Source organism: Acomys minous, assembly GCF_964271855.1.
Source record: "Acomys minous genome assembly, chromosome: 7".
NCBI classification, from domain to species: Eukaryota; Metazoa; Chordata; class Mammalia; order Rodentia; family Muridae; genus Acomys; species Acomys minous.
The window spans coordinates 46196461-46214416 of record NC_140488.1 but is presented as its reverse complement, the minus strand read 5'-3'; the positions used below and the strand labels follow the sequence as shown (position 1 = coordinate 46214416).

Genomic DNA, 17956 nt, shown 5'->3' with positions numbered 1-17956 from the left:
CATGTACAGATTTGGTTAAAAGTTCTTGTATGGCAAGCTTATTTACAAAGTAAATAATATATATATAATATATGTAATATATAATATATATCTTTCACTCCTGTAAAAAATTCATCCATTTTATAAATTATAATATGCTAAATGGATTTTGTTACGTTGACCATGACCTATTTTTCTTAAGCAATGATCTTAGATTACCAAAGAAAAATTGTCTGTGTTCCTCAATAGTCACAGCCAAATCAGAAATTTAAATCAGCCTACCCAAAGAAACTTTGACTGATGCCAACCACAATCAGAAGCAACTAATGTGCAAATAAAATGTCTTTTCCCTTTCCAGTTTCTAGTTACATAGTAAGCTGAATTAGTAGTAATAAAGTATTTGCTTGATAATTACAGAATTCGATTAAATGGAGACCACCTAATCTTGTAGGCAATTTCATTTAATTATGATGATACCAGTGGACGTTCTTGTCCCTCAGCAGAAACTATTTCTCTTTCCTGGTCTCTCTTAGATTTAGCATTTCTCCTTTGAAAAATGCCGAACTCAAAATCTTAAATAGCCTTTAACTTCTTAGGTTTTAAATTCTGATACTATCTCTTTTTTGATGATCACTCTAGATTTGTTAATATCACTAATTAAGCTACAGATAATCCACTGTTCTCTGAGCCTAGCAGACATTACTGCCTCATCCCCATTATGTGCTTATTTAATTATCCCAACTCTCAGAGTTTCAGGGACGCCTCAGAGGGAAAGCTTAAGTATAGCATGTATTGGTGTTGGCCGAAGAGGCTAAGTGATTAACCTAGATTTCTCATTCACTTTTTGTTCTACTGGGTATATTATATCTCAACTATATTATAGTAATTTATTCAAATAAGTATAGGTAACGGGTAAGTTAATTCCCCCTACTTAGTGTGTATTAGATTATTTTCAACTGAGGTTAAGTAGAACAGTTAAGTTTTGCAAGCTCATTAGATTTTATTTGATTGTGAAAGGAATTTTATGATGTTATACTACAGTAGAAGAATCGAGCATGTGGCCTGAGAAGTACAGGAGATAATCTTACTAAACCAACAAGATATTTTAACAGAATCAACAAAACATTAACCATGGAGCAAAAAATGAAGGCGTTTTAATAGTTCCCTGATGCGAAAGTTTTTAAAATGTGTGTGAAAATGCTGTATCTTCAAAATAAATGAGAATTTAAGTATTTCTTTTATGTTACACTTACCTCTTATAATAGTAAATTATTTAAAGCCTCAAAATATTATTAATTTTATTAAAATATGATTCATGCTAACATATTAAGAGAAAATTATTATGCACAGGATATTCTGAAAAGAAAACCAGAATGCTTAGAAATTCCAAGTGTTTATTTACCTTTTCCTATTTGTTCTGTTTAACTCCAGATTTAATCTACAAAATTGAGCTTGCAGGGGGCCTGGGAGCAATCTTCCTTCTACTTATACTGCTGGTGGTGATCTACAAATGCTACAATATAGAATTGTTGCTATTCTACCGACAACGTTTTGGAGGTGATGAAACTGCTGATGGTAGGCCATCTCCTGTTTCCCAAACTCAATTAATAGACAGAACTTAGGGATGATCATGTAAGAGTCAATTTCTATTCTTAGGAAAGAGAAACTAAAATATTTAGGGATAAAGGATTATGACAAGTGCAACTTACTCTCAAATAATGTAGGTAAAAGTGTTTATGAAGAAAGAAAAAACATTAATAGGCAACTCTGGATAAAAGATACAAGGCATTATTTTAAAGTTATCTTATTCATGCAAGCCTCCTATATTCAACATTATTTCGAAATAAAAATCTTAAGATATTTCTTGATCTAGAGACAATGACCATGAAAACCCTTTCCCACAAGAATAAATGTACATTTTCTTTTCTTTTTCTTTTTTTTTGTCATTTCTACCAATTGCTATCATAAAGAAAGCAAATAAGCATGCAAAAATATTTTTAAAGTATGGGCATGCTCCTTTAACAGCTCAACAAAGTATATGAGCCTACATATTTTGAATATTTGTAGTACCATTCTGAGCGATGACTCAAAAGATACAAATTTAGAATGTATCTGTTACCGTTTGAATATGTGGCAACCCCAACAGATTCATACTGTGAACACTCAGTACCTGGCTTGTAACATTGTTTTAAGGGGTTATAAGACCCAAAGGAGGTGTGACCTAGCTGGAAGAAGTCCATTGCTAGTGGATGAACTTAGCTAGGCATCAATTTCCTTCTGGGGTAACTGCTTCCTGGTTCCTCCAAAACGTGAGCTATTTCCTTCACAAGTCTGTCCACTGCCATGAATGACACCATATTTCCACCACTATAAAAGTAAGGCTACATAAATTTTCATGTTACTTTTCTCAGGTAGTATGTCACGGCAATGGAAAATGTATCTAAAACTACCTTATAAATTTGATATATTTGCTTTACATGACTTTTAGAAATCTTATAGATGAAGTATCAAGACATCAATTATACTAAGACTTACTCTTTGAATATTTACAAATGTTTAATTATTTTAAGAAAACAAATTGACACTTTTTGGATTTCTGGTTTTTTTTATAATTTTAAGACAATTTTTAAATTTAAATATATTTTGATCATATTCTTACCCTATAGCATGCCCTCACTACCTAACTATTATAAACCTTGGAAACATGTATGTAAAATGACTAAGTTTTTAAACAAAATATACTTTTTAAACAGTTACCTTTTTAAGTTGGGTTTAAAGGTGGTTAGTTTCCTGAAATATTTAAGAGTAAGATTTTTACTTATATTTTTTAGTGACGTCTTTACCTCGAAGAAGATTTACTTAGTTTTATTTATTTTTATAATGATAGCTATAGTGACAAAGCTTTTTTGTATTTTTTAAAATATATTTTATTTATTTATTCATATTACATCTCAATCCCTTGTATCCTCCCATTCCTCCCTCCCTCCCATTTTCCCCTTACTCCCCTCCCCTATGACTGTTCCTGAGGGGTACCTCCTTCCCCTGTATATGCTCATAGGATATCAAGTCTCTTCTTGGTAGCCTGCTATCCTTCCTCTCCAGCACACAACAAGAACATATGCTCAGCCACGTTCACAGCAGCCTTATTCATAATAGCCAGAACATGGAAACAGCCTAAGTGTCCCTCAGTAGAAGAATGGATAAAGAAACTGTGGTACATTTACACTATGGAATACTACTTAGCTATTAAAAACAAGGAATCCCTGAAATTTGTGGACAAATGGATTGAGCTAGAAATGATCATAATGAGTGAGTTAACCCAGAAGGAGAAAGACTCAAATGGTATATACTCACTTATATCTGGACACTTACCAGGAAAGTGGGTCAGAGGGGAGGACATCCTATAGGGACTCTAGGTGAGAGAAGCATGGGAGAATGGGTAAATAGAAGGATCCAGAGGGTCCTAGATAAAGCTTTTGAGAAACATGATTTTGACATTATTGTTACTATTGGATAAATACCAGTATGAGTGGATCTTAGTTGACTATTGTTTTCATAGTAAATTAAGCCAATGCTTCTTAATAAATACATTTTCAAATTGTGTATTTACTCAAGAATTATAACAAATAAATTAGAGAAGTACGACTGATATTTAGGAATATCTTCAAAAGGAGAAATAAATGCTTCCTCTGATCATGGTTATATATATGAAAATATAATCAATTATATTCTGTTCCCATGTACAAGAGTTAATATTGAAAATTAGACTCCTTACTTACAAAAAAGCCAACTTGGGGAGAAAATACTTTGTTTAATCTTTTAAATATCAGATCATAATCTGTCACAGAGGGAAGTCAGGGTACAAACTCAAGACAGGAAACTGGAGGCAGGAATTTAAAGAAGGGGATGGAAGAATCCTGCTTACTGGCTTGCTCTTTATGGATTGCTTAGCCTGCTTCCTTATAGGACCACCTGCCCAGTAATGCTACTGCCTGTAGTGTACCAGGTGCTCTCGCATGAGTCCTTAATCAAAAAAAAAAAAAAAAGCCATGACCATCTAGTGGAAATATATTCTCAACTGAAGTTTTCTCTTCTCAAATGACTCTAGATTTCATCAAATTAACAAACATGTAACCAGGACAGTGACATTATACACATATTTATGTTTTTAAGTTTTTAATTTTGTATATGCATTTGCATTTATGTATATAGGGGAATACAAACATGGGTTTGAGTTCATGCTAGATTTAGCATACAAGTGAAGATCATAGGACACACTCTTTTGTTAACTCTCAGGCTCTTTCCACATTTTCTTTGACACATGGTCTCTCGTTGGCCTGAAACTTACCTTCCTTCCAGAGATCCACCTGTCTCCCCTTCCATGTTACCATAACTGGGAGTATGAACATAGTTTGTACACTGGTTTAGGGTATTGAACTTGGGTCTTCTTGCTTTCATGACAAACAACACACACATGTATTTACATGAATTTATGAATTTCATATAAGGTTTTATGGAAAGGATTTGTTTTATAAAACAGAATTTATCTGAACTTTGATCTCCTAGACAATTTTAATTTATTTTGTTTCAATCCACCATAGATTGCTTCATTTATTTGACCCATCTTCATTCTCTTCTAGTCTTCATTTAGATTAATACTGCACACACATGCACACATAGGTTCTAAATTAGTGACTGAGTACAAAATAATCAACGAGGTTACAAAGTTTTGTTCCCTCTAGAAGCTAAGGGCTTAGGACTCTGTTCAGTGTATCTGTAGGAGACCTGGGCTTCAAATAGGAATGGCTCCCTGATGAGGAACAAAATTAAAATTAGATTTTAAAATAGGGAAGGACAGGTGTGACAACAAGAAGAAAATTCTTCCACAAATAGTTGGGTTGTCTTCATGACTTCTCCCTTCATTAGGAGCAGCATAGATTCAGTGAGCACTGTGCCAGTCGCCTTCCTTCTAATGCCTTGTCTGCATTGTTCTTTATTTTCTGGTTCCTCAAATTAGTTTAGTCAGCACAGTTTAGCACAGAAGACTCATTAGTGTTGTCTAGAAAAGTGGTGTCACTGAACTGCCTCTTGGTTTGCAAACAATTGTCAAGCCTGGCTGCTAACTTTATTGGCATCATGTTGATGCTTTTACTCTGTTCATCTTGTCCTTCTTTGTGAGGAACAGCTGTGGCTATTCATGAAAATTTCTTGGCTCTCTACTTAAGGCTGAAGTGCCTTTTAAAGCGGTGGCATCTGAGTCATTGCTGGCTCACTAGCTGGCATCCTAAAGTTTCTGAGACATCTGGCATGGTGGCTTTGAGAGCTCTTTTTCTGCTCCAGCCAGCTACAATAGGGTCTTCACCTTTTCTTCACCTTATAGGGGCATAACTGAAACCAAAGCACCATTTTCTAGAAAGGGATGTGTGTCCAGAATGCTAGATAACACTGATGGTCCAGGTACAATACCAGAATGCCAAAGACATGGATATATTTTGTCTTAACTGATTTAGTATATGAAAATATAGAAAGCATTTACTAGAAGACCATAAGTGAATTGAGCTGTAGCATTAGGGCATCATAAAGTAAGGGGAGATAATACCAGGCATATGTGAGTTCAGCATGGTCAAAGAGTAAAGCATCACAGTTTGAGTAAGCAGTGGCTAGGATTCTAAAAGTTCTTATAACATAGGTGAGTGATAACATCAGGGAGCCAGTGAAGATGGTTAAGCACCTAGTGGATGCTCAACAAGTCACTGATGAGTAAAGTAATATGCAGTTCAATTTAGGTAGGTTTGTGAGATGGGAAACAACGGTCTAGTCTGACATGGCGTTTGAGGCAGCAGTATTATCTACCAAGGACAAGAAACTATATTCTGCTCATAGGAATATAGCTTTTTGTCCTTTGGACTGTTTTATTCTTCCAGCTGTGCATCATCGGCAGCTTTGAGTCCCAGGTGAGTAATTACAGCAGGAGAAAGTCAGGGGCCTGCAGGTGCATCCTGTGCTTGATTGGAGCAAGGGCAGAGGTGTTAGCATTTCCAGGAGGTTCTTACATTAGCATTGCTGAAGAACATTTTCAATTCCAAGTAGAGTTTTATGGATAACCGTGGAATCTGTCCAATTCGTAAGCAAAAAGATCTTCTCAACTCTCCAGGACAGTATTTTGTGGTCATGTGCTTTTAGGCAATCAAGAAACCTAAGCAAGGTTTATAAGCCTTTTAGAGTTATCAAGCATGCTAAAGTGTATTAAGCTTTCCTCTTGATCTCAGGCACCATCATAACACCAATAACCAGAGATTTTTTTCATGCAGAGGTAGTAAGGGGTGGAATGGCATAGGAATTCGAACATAAATCCTGAATTAGAAGTCTAGGGGAGACCCACCTACTCCAACAATAGGGCATGTGTATATTGCTGTATGCCAGTAGTTTACACTCCATTCAACCACTAGGACCCAAATATTAATGGGGTAGGTTAGTAAATGCTACTTTGTTTTATAAAATACCTTACAATAAAATTTTTGCTCTCTTCTAATCAGGCCTGTTTTACTGGAAAATATTGATGTGTTTTATGAATAATTGCTTACCAGTCTTTCAAAATCAATGCTTTCAAGAGACCAGTAGTGATAAGCATGATTAGTTATTCATGGACTTGTGCTCACTAAGTTAACTTTAAAAATAATTTTCTTTAAATAAGAGAATTTTGAGCATACAACAGCTTTTCTGATATGTTCCTCCTAAAACATATGAGGACTAATACAATATATGGCTGTGTTCCTTAACATTCTCTGTTTAAAATGCACGCGTACATATACATTTGTACTTTAGACAGACTGGCTCTGAGCCAGTACAGCAAAATAGGGTACACATATATTTGTAATGTACAGTTAACTCCATGACTGACTGCGTGAAGAGAGAACCTGATTTGGCAATATTGGAGGGAGGTGTATTTTGAAACAAAGGCTTCTTTGGGAAGTTGTGTCAAATTACTTGGCTGAACAGGAATAACAGGCCATGTATTTGTATCAAGGCCAGCTGCTGTTTCTGCTATTTGGTAATGAACTGCTTTTTGTATATGAAGATGATGCCACTAAGCAACTGGAAGTATTGCATATGCTAAGTACAGACTCGAGGAGTGAAGTCGGATTACTTCAATCTTCCACACTTTAGGGCCCAGCCCCTTTTGGATTGTGTGCACATATTTGTGCAAACGAGGAATAGTCTGTGACTAAGTGGCAGAGCCAAACCAACTGGCATATGAAGGGGTCAAATCTGTGACTTTGGCTTATTTAGTCCTGCATTCAAACACACTGAGATAATCATTTACAGACATCATTGAATATCACAAATGCAGATCCTCACCAAAAGGCACAAATAATAAATTTTTGTTCTAGTCTGTCCTGACTGTAAGTAGCCCATTTCATAACAGTTTTAGTTCGTAACACATGAAATACTTATATTTAAATGGGCTACATTACCTATAACACATGAATTATTTTTTAATTCTTAAAGATAGTCACCAATTACAATGCTTATTTCTCCTTGTTAGTAGTTATAGACATCTAATATTCAAAGAGAATCTTCTGACATATTTTTGTTTGTTGTTACTGTTATGCTTTAAGACAACAAGGAATATGACGCCTATCTCTCCTATACAAAAGTGGATCAGGATACTTTGGACTGTGACAATACTGAGGAAGAGCAGTTTGCTCTTGAAATACTGCCAGACGTCCTAGAAAAACACTATGGATATAAACTCTTCATCCCAGAAAGGGATCTGATTCCAAGTGGAAGTAAGTAGATTTGCATTTTGTATTTAAAACATGCAGTTTCTTTCAGCAACTTACATGGAAGCAAGCAAGCCCCAAAGCTACCTTTTTAGAAAATTGTTTCTCACAGTAGATGGATTTTCAAGTTCAAATTTGTCCTTGTGTATACTGTGACATTAGAAGTATGTTTTTAGAACTTAGGCCATAAGTGTGGATTTTATTCTATTGCTTTAGTTTCTGAGATAATAATGACACTTCATTTAAAAACAAACTGTAAAACTCAGTTAAAGCTACTTCGGTGTACTGCAGCTCCAAAGCTGGACTTCTGTCATTGTGTTTCTACTTATAATTACAATAAATGTCACTAATAACTTTGAATCTTTGCCTTTCATCCTTGTTATTCACTATGCCTTGTCACTCATTCTCAGATTTATGAAAAAAAACCACTTTTAAACGTCTATGACGCCATTGGGAGCAGTATTTTCTGTATGTATTTAGTATTTAAATAAATTTTAAGATGTGCCAGACACTGTAGGTTTGAATGCTACTTTTCAGCAATGCTTACATATTGAAAGCTACATTTAAGCTTTCAGAGTAAATCCAGTCTCAAGTCAAAATGCATGCTTTGTTCTTGTTAAAAACATGTGCTTTGTCCAGAATATGTACATGGTAAAATGGAAGGAGAACAGATGACTAAGAGATTGTCTCTGCCCTCAAAGAGCTTTTAAAAATATTATTGAGGGAAAATCTAGAGAATATAATGCATTTGAATATGTGTCTGTTAAAATTCTTAAATATGCTAATGTATACATGAGGGAATTTGAAAATAAAACTCTTTATCTTTAGACTTGATGGCATTAAAATCACATGTTATCACATTATAGATTTACAATAGTGTGTGTGCATGTGTGTGTGTGTGTGTGAGAGAGAGAGAGAGAGAGAGAGAGAGAGAGAGAGAGAGAGAGAGAGAGAGAGAGAGGAGAGAGAGAGAGAGAGAGAATGTTTATGTACTAATGTTCCAGAGGAGGAAGCAAGGGCTCAAAGAAACCCAGGATCACATAGCTGTCAAAAATAGAGCTACAAATAGATCACACTCTGTTCCTCAGTAATATCTATTCAAATCACCATCCATTTACAATGGTCATTAAGCTAGAGACAAGTGGAAACTGTGTTTTGATTATTTCTCCTTTTTCTTGCGGATCCTATGTATGTATGTATGTTTGGGTCTCCTTATCAGTATGTATATTTAATGTTCATTGAAAGTTCTAAAGAAAACAATATATAAAGTCCATTTCTTTTCCTCGATTAAAATATCTCCAAGCTTCTTCCTCCCATGGTTCCTCTATTCTTTTTGTTTTGTGGCTTCATGACTTGAAATGCCACTCTATAGCAATCGATTGCAGAAGGACTATCCCGATGCCTCAGTCACTTTTATGCCTCAATTGTCTTTCTCCCAAATCATGTCCCTTGTGTCTTTTGACTATCCTAGCTTAGACACCAATTTTAGTATTACAACACTTCTGAGTATATCTCTACTTTCTTAATACTTTGCCTGTTCCACATACCCCATTAAGCATGTGCACATCCCCAACAGTGCCAGAGTGCTGTTCAACAACTTTGATTTTTTTTTCACTATTTCCTCCAGGATAAACTATCCAACCCTTCTCTGAACACTTTTATAATTAGCTGCTTGCCCAGTGTTTCCTCCTACTAACCATTTTCTTTGCTACCTACCATTGTCTCTACTTAAACCCTCTACTCTAGCCATGTTATACCAATGATATGCAGTATGTGTGTTCCTGCACTGGTTTTGTTCACATTAACCTTACATGCCTTTGAAGACTATACTGATTTTTTCCCATACCACTTACTGACTTTGTGACAAATCTGTAATAATCTTTCCAACCCTCAGCTCATGGTCAATCTGTACTATTAGATCTATGACGTTTTGGTTGGTTTTACAACTTTAGCTAGCTTTCTGTTTATTTATATCTTACTAATATGATTGAAAATCCCATGAATATTGTAGTGTGTTTTACTTATCTTCGTAATGACATTGTGATTAGGAGATAACAATAAGATTTAAAGTGATTTGGGGCTTCATAACTGTTCACTTTGTTTTGGTGGTGTTTGTTAGTTTAAGAGAAAAGAAACTGATGAAAATGAACAAGAACTTTACTTTTTGGTTGCTTTTATTCTGTTTTAAAATGTTTTTATTAATTCTTTAAAATTCTTATATAATGTATTTTGATCATAGTCTCTCCCCTTCCTAACTCCTTCAAGACTGGCCCTTGAGACCAGACATGCTTTTTTCCCTCTTAAATTATCTGACTAACCTACTAGACAACATGTCTAAAATATGCGTCGATTTTGTGATTAATCTGTTACAAATCTGGATATGCAGGCTAGTGTTCCATCTAAACTGATTTGGGTGCTGTTGACACTTGTGAATGTCTGTGCTTCCTCCTTGGAACTATGACGGTTGAGGCAGACATGATGCCATCTCTCAGCATTTAGGTTCTATCAGAAGATTACACATCAAATGCAGCAGAGACTTGATAGTTCATAGGACATCATGTTCTTGTTTTTGAGATTTTCCATTCATCAGAATGAGCAGGGACTTGAGCCAGGGTACAAGATGGTACAGAGGGATATGGTTTTTTTCAGAGAAGACTATGAAACATTTAGATGCAACCACTGGAGGGTGTTTCCTATTAATCCTTCCTTCCTGAACCAGGGAATGCATGTTCTCTGAATTCCGATTTGAGAGTGTAACCTGCAGAGGTTCTTAAAAAGGCTCTTTGACAATTTTTCTTTTCCATCAACATTTCAGTGCTAGCTGAGCAGTCACCATGTCACGATTAACGAGTTTTTCCTTGGCATTTTTAGCACGCATTCAGGAAGTCGATGAAGTATATGAATAATATACTTGATTTACACATGAATGACAGAGTAGAACATTTTGGACTTGGTGTGTGCATGTTATTAAAGAAGCTTCTGTGGTCTGAATTTGTAGCCATTGGTACAGATTTAACAGGTTATGCTATATAAATATAGACACATTCCAGGGGAGGGGACCTAGTTACAATATTATAAACTGTTTTTGTCCCTCACATCTCATTTAATGCACATTGACCTAAAACGATGCCTTCCTCCAAAAGTAGCAACAAGACCTTGGAGAACTATAAATGCAAACTTCATAAGATTCTTCTTGATCTAGCATGATAACTCTCTATGAATCAAACTTGTTGGGATGTCGCATTCCCTTTCATGTATTTTCAGCTGTTTTTCTGCCTTTCCCACAGTACTCCACTCGAGCCTGTCAACTCAAAATATTTCCAATGCCCAGAATTTTAAAGGTGCGCGAATCACAGTCTCAGTGTCTCTCTCTCTCTCTCTCTCTCTCTCTCTCTCTCTCTCTCTCTCTCTCTCTCAGATATAAAGATGCTGCTCTTCTAGATGAATTGGAGTTGCCTATACTTTTACCACATGCCTGCTGGGAAATTGTTGTTGTGTGACTGCTATAAACCATAGGGATGGGAATATTTGATACACATATTTTTCCTAAATGCTGAGACGAGGTCTTCAGATCTGGGGCATTATTTTCCTGGCAGTGAGTTCGTTTCCATTCTTGAGCCAGTGGCCAAGATCTTCTTTATGTTTTCTCAGGTTAGGTGCCTAAATGTGGCAAGAATTTGTACTTTCCAGTAAAAGTTTGGTCTATTTCTTCCCAGACTAGAAACATCTGTCCCTGGGAACAGTGAAAGCAACTTTCTTGCCAACAAGCATCTGTATGTCAGAAATGACAAGCAACCAAAAGAAAGCCAGATAGAAAACACCCTACTCAAACTGCCTAGAGACACAAACTTGAGAAGTAGAGATTTTCTCACCCTTGCAGCTGCTGAGTTTTGTGGCGTAAAGTACCCTACACAGAGCACATTGTGTTCATGGGGCCTAGTGGATCCTTGAGGAATGAACAGATGTGCTCTGAGGCTGACATGTGACCAACAGAACCCAGCTGTGCAATTGAGATCTTGAAATTGAGGACATTTTTGGATGAGCACCATTTAGCCTCTTGGACCTATCTTATCTCAGAGTTTCTGCACATATAAATATAAAAACATAAAAGAATAAAAGGTTATGGAATCAGGCTGAGGCCCACTGGTTGGAATGAGAAAAGAACATTCTAAGACAAAGAAATAAAATAAAACTGAAGAATCAACCTTATAGTCTTTATTTGCCTTTAAATGAAGGAAATTTATGGTCCTTCAAAGTGTATGTACACCATTTATTAAGAAACTGATTCTAGCAGAAGTTTTGAACAAAAATATAATTGTGTAAAGTGGTCACTTAAAGAAGAAAAAAGTTCTTCACAAGCATTACCTCAATTTCCTGTTTTATTCATAAAAGATTTGGAAGATCTGTACATAAATAATGTATACAGATTATGTGGGAGAAAGATACTAGTGAGCTAAAGTACTATTATGCATACAGCCGACTAACCATGCCCCTTGAAATCATATCTCTAAATTTGATCTCAAGTATCAATGATTTTTTACTTGTTTTCATTCCCAAATTAAATGTATGAGGCTCTCTAACTCAAGATTCCTAACACTCACTTTGTCACGAATTTCAGGGGGAATTTTATTTCATGTGTTTGCTAAACTTTCCTAATCTTCAGTCTTTTAATGCTTAGGGCTAGTCATGCGAGTGTCCTGACAATGAAATGACAAATGACTAGAGAATCATCTGCTGTCAGATGATCACTAGTCACTTCTGAAGTGAGGCATGCAAAAATATTTTTGAACATGGACCTGTAAGTATCCATTGCCAATAGTTCCTATAATCGCGGAACAGACTGGACACAATTCAAGTAAGTTGTCTTTGGGGAGTAATAAAATTCTTTTCCAAGCAATCTAATGTCTGTGACCTAAAAAGTGTGAGGAAGAGGTGACATGTACAATCAATGAAATTTAAAGCGTGGTTTAAAATTTACTCCCATGGAATGGAATTAGGTGTCTTGACAATTTCCTTCGTGCTAGAAACAATCAAGGGCAGAAATTGTGTTCTAATCATCTCAAAATGTACTAAGGTTAAATGGACTAGTTTTCTCATCAACATCTGTGGTAGAGGTTGGAATCCATCATGGAGAATTTTAATCAGGATATGTGGAATTTGAAGTACAGGCATTTACAAAAAAATCAAATGAGCAGGAGAATGCCTTAACAGTGAAGGAATACAGCAAAATCTCCATACACAGGCATAACTTTGTTCCATAGTCAGAAAGGTGACACTAGTGTGGATTAGTTACACATGTACCTATCTAGGGCTGGAGAATAAGGGAGAAGAAGATAGAATATGGGTGTTCTCCAGCACTGCTGTGCTCCACTTGCTCTGAGTTGTCTTCAAATGTGAAGAGGTGGGGACTGGAGAGATGGCTCAGAGGTTAAGGGCACTGACTGTTCTTCCAGAGGTCATGAGTTCAATTCCCAGCAACCATATGGTGGCTCACAGCCATCTATAATGAGATCTAATGCCCTTTTCTGTCATGCAGGAAAGCACTGTATACATAATAAATAATAAATAAATCTTAAAAATATATTAAAAAACAAATATGAAGTGGTAAAAGACAGAAGAATGTAGACACCATTCCCACAAGTGAAATTCACAAACAAGTATGGAGAACTCACCACCAGGGATAAGGCCTCCAAATTCAGAGATGAGAAAAAATAAAGTGTTCCTCCAACACACAAACTCTCAGCAAATCTCAGTTAACTGTTGATTTACCCATGAATCATACTTCAGTCAGATTCTTACCTTAGCCAAGAATGAACTTTCTCATTCAGAAATTGAACCTTGCTAACTAACTGTCAACTATCACACTAAGGACTTGAGAAATGTGGGGAAAGGGGAAGTTTTTATAAGGCACGTAGTATCACACACAGGAAGTACACCCCTACACATGTACCTGGCTAAATGAAAATGGTAGAGTCTGTCTTTGTAGCAAATAATGGACAGAAATCTACAACTCTCAAAGGAATAAGAATGGCAAAGTTTTCACATCAGCCAATATACAGTCAGCCTGAATAACTCGTTTGGTAGTATTTCTCATAATTATTAAAATGCAAATAATATTTTCAATTAAATGGTAATAAAAAGTACATCACTAGAAACCACTTGGTGTGCCAAGAGTCTGAGGAATTTTCCATTATAAGTATATAGGTATGAAATATGTTTCTTTGCTGTATTGGAAACATACAGATTTTAACTTAATTTTGATATATTAACATATATATATATATATATATATATATATATATATAACCCTTATTAGTTATCAGTTTACTAATTCACTTATAATATCAAGTTAACTATTGTTCACAAAAAACTGATGGAATATTTTATGCTTTGATGCATCCCATCTCACTCTAATGATACTAATACATTTTATGTAATAGTAGTACATAATTGTGACTTTATATCTAAGTCCTATAATTTGAATTTGAATTTGGTACTGGCAGAGTACCAAATTATGCTATGCCTAGACTCTACATATGTATTTTTTAACTTAAAAAATACATAATATACTCTGATAATAACCCCAGCATTACTGCAAGTACCAATACAAAAATAATTAAACATACCTAATTAATTAACTTGCAAAGTCACATAGTCAGTAGCCAAAAGGTAGACCAGCAAAGAATCTTTTAATATGGAGTTTTATTGTTTCTCCTGTCCTGTCTACATCTACAACCAACCCAAAGCCTTAAAATGAGAAGGGCACTGAAGTTTGAAAGCTATACATGTCCCTCTAGATAAGTTAATAATAATTCTTTGTTTCTATTTTATTTGTGTTTCCTCCATTACTGTGCTCTTTGCTTTATTAAAAGAAGCATAATTCATTTTCAGGTGAATTTTCTTTAATCCAATCCTACTTCTATAAATAAATGCACTGGAGTTTTCTTTCGTAAAACTCCTGAAAGGAATTTTTAAGTCAAAATTCACCATATTTTTACTATGGTTTTAGGGAGTCACTTTCATTGATTTCTGCCAATAACGAAGCTACAGGCATGTACACAGGCACAGGAGGTTCTAGTGACAATGCTTTTTAACAATGTGTTGCAAACAGCCAATCCCTGGGTAAGAAAAGAGGAGATGCTTCTAGGCATTGCCACAGAGAATGTGAAAATTTTCCTATCCTAACTTGAACACCTTAATCAAAATTACACTGAAGCTTTTTTTTTTCTTTGCCTGGTTGTGAAGACCACAAATAGGTTGAATGTGCTTGGATTCTGTCTGTGCTTTCATAGACTCGAGGGAAACAAGATTATCACCACAGGCCCCGTGGTCTTCTCTACCATCAGAAGTTACTTAATACCAAACATTGCAAAAAGACATGATGCTGTGACCTTTTATTTAAGGGATTTTATATTGGGGGGGGATCATCTTTTAAGGCCTTTTTTTCTCTACTCCATTACTAAATTTGTCTGAACAAGTCAAGGCAAGATGAAGTGAGTGTTCATATGTGCTGAAGATTTGGGAATTTGTTTTGAAAAATGTTTCTTTATTATCACTTTGTGGTAACAAGCTTTTAAATACATTTTCTGAAGGCTTCTAAAATGTCTCCCACAAAACCACAGCCTACCAGGGTAAACCTGACTGCCTGTCAGAGACTGTGCTTTGGACCAGCAATGTCATTACTTGATACCTGTTTCTGCTTAGTTTATTTGGAACTGTTCCAAGCCTAACCACCCTGCCTGGTCTGTAATTCAGGGGTGGAAAATCTTCTCTATAAAGGTCCAGATAGTACATATTTTAAGATTTGCGGATCACATAAGCTCTCCCTTGCATCATATTCATTTTATTCATCATCGAATAAAAAAGCACATTCAAATTTAAAAAAAAAGATCACTCTTTGTTCATGGGCCACCTCAAAACAGGTCATGAGTTTTAGAAGATAAGTTTTAAAATCACAGTCATTAGATACAGATCTACACCCCCACGGTGAGGGGTAAATTATCTTGAGCACTTGCTTCATACATAGAGCCAGCCAACAGTGACTCCCTGGCTAAAGAATAACAAGTAAAACATTTGGACCACGCCTCATTTCTTTCTTCTTCATTATATACATTCTTTGCATGGCTGCTAGCTTCTTGGTTTTTTTCCCAAGTTAAAGGAGAAAGGCTAAAAGAAAAGAGGGAACCAGGAGGAAGAAGGGGAGGTCAAAAAACAAGAAAGAAATGGATGAGAAAGTAATGAAAACAATTAAAGAGAGAAAAAAAACTTGGAGATAAAAGGAGGAGTTGGAAAAAAGCAGAAGAGAAGAAAAAAAAAAGGGAAAGAGCAAGTGGTAGAAAGAGGGAAAGGAAAGAGAAAAGACAGGAAAACGGAGAAAGCCAGAATGTGAGAGCAAGAACGTGGTCTCTCCTTTTCCCCAGAGCCAGGCAGCTCTTACCGGCACCTCCCCAGCTGCTTTCAAATATTGAGGTTGCTGCCCAGCCACTGATCACCATCCCAAGAAGTGAAATGTGGGCTTCACATCTGAAAACTTCCACTTGCTTTTTCACAAAGTGAAATGGAACACAGAATTCAAGGCCCAAGCAAATGGCTTGTGTTTTCTTTGGGACACTTGGGCTATTTCTACTCAGGGAAAATTTTGATGTGCTGTCTAACTCCGGTGCATATGATTAATGTATATATAGGGCAAACCAGGATAATTCCCAATTTTTTTTTCTTCCACAGCAGGTTTTCAGCCCGAATTATCTGGATGCTTGCCTCAACTCTCCAGTAGGCTTTGCCAGGATAAGCACAGCCAGTGTAGTGTGCAGGAGACTGGGACCACTCCCTCTTTCCAAGGTTCCCTTCAACACCCACACCCAGTGCCGTTGAGCAGACTGGGAACTGTCCTAATACAGTTCTTCTGGGAGCAAAAGTTTCATAGATGCCCTTAAGCCCCTAAATGTTGCAGTCTGCTTAGCTGTAAAATGAACTGGGAGAACTATAACAATGGGAACAATTTTACAGTCTTCCATTCTCCATCCCAGAAAGAGACCATCAATGCTGAAGTCTAATAGATCAATTAAACTACCTTCTGATTGACTTGTCATTTATCTTTATGTAGAAATATATGAATTTAGATTTTTTATTTTAATTTTTTAATTATAGTTAATTCAGGTTACACCCAGATTGTTATCCCCTCACTTGTAACTTCCCGTTCACCCTCCCTCTTTTGCCCTATTCCTCTCCCCTAGACCTCTGACCTCTGACATGAACTCTGGTGCCTCACCCATTTGATGACTTCCCCAGGCAGCACACTGAGGAACAGGAAGCAGGCTATCCAGATAAGACCTGATAGGATTCCATTTTTCTTTTTAAAAAATGACTAAGCACTTAGGACCCCTTTCTGAGAAATGAAAGAAGAATCACAGAAGTTATCTTTATGACTTCTGCTGCCTCTTCTTTCTGATGACTGTTGTTTCCTCTTGAGGTGGCAGGAAGTTTTGCAAAGTTCATTATCCCCTTTCTTAGATCACTTGACCTGCCCCTAACTGTTCTCTGTAAGCATTGTTTTATTCCTAGTCTATGTAGTTACTTTTAAGTTAGTTTCTTTGAGAAATTCATGCAATGAGATTTGATCCCATTCACCATCTTCCCCAACTTCTCCCAGATCTCTATTTTTATAGAAACCTTTGCTATACAGGCTAACATAAAATAAATAGTGTTCTGGGAAATATATTTACTGCAACTACTGAAAAGGTTTGTGCACTATTTTTTTTTATTCCAAAGTGTGAGCTGCAAGTGATGGGACAAGAGCACTAGCAAAACTAGTGAAAATAAAGTCTTGGGAGACCAATAGGAACAGACATTTCTATAAAATTACAATGAATTTATTACCCACCCAATAAAAAGATATCCTCATGTATTCTTGCACTAAAATCATGATTCTGGACATGGGATTTGTTGTGGGGTTTTTTGTTGTTGTTGTTGTTTTAGTTTTAGTTTTGTTTTTTGGAGAAAAGGTGAAAAGAATCATTGGAAAGATGCATGATAGTTTATTTCACTGTATCTTACAGATCCAACTTCTAATGATGAAGCTTCCCGCATAACTTCTTTCTTTTTTGGAGCAGAAAGGAAGGAAGAAAATGAAGAGTCAGAGCTGTTGATACATTGGGATAGTATCTTTCCACTCTATTGACACTTTCCACCTTTCC

General features: G+C 36.1%; 1 protein-coding gene across 1 annotated transcript in view; it reads left to right on the top strand.

Moving 5' to 3' along the window:
- The window catches only part of IL1RAPL2 (interleukin 1 receptor accessory protein like 2), a 1137954-nt gene that overhangs the window by 1115648 nt on the left and 4350 nt on the right, over nucleotides 1-17956 (top strand). The window contains exons 9-10 of the mRNA XM_084789849.1: nucleotides 1411-1554; nucleotides 7599-7769. Of these exons, the coding sequence (XP_084645975.1) occupies nucleotides 1411-1554; nucleotides 7599-7769 (315 nt within the window). The remainder of the gene's footprint in view (nucleotides 1-1410; nucleotides 1555-7598; nucleotides 7770-17956) is intronic.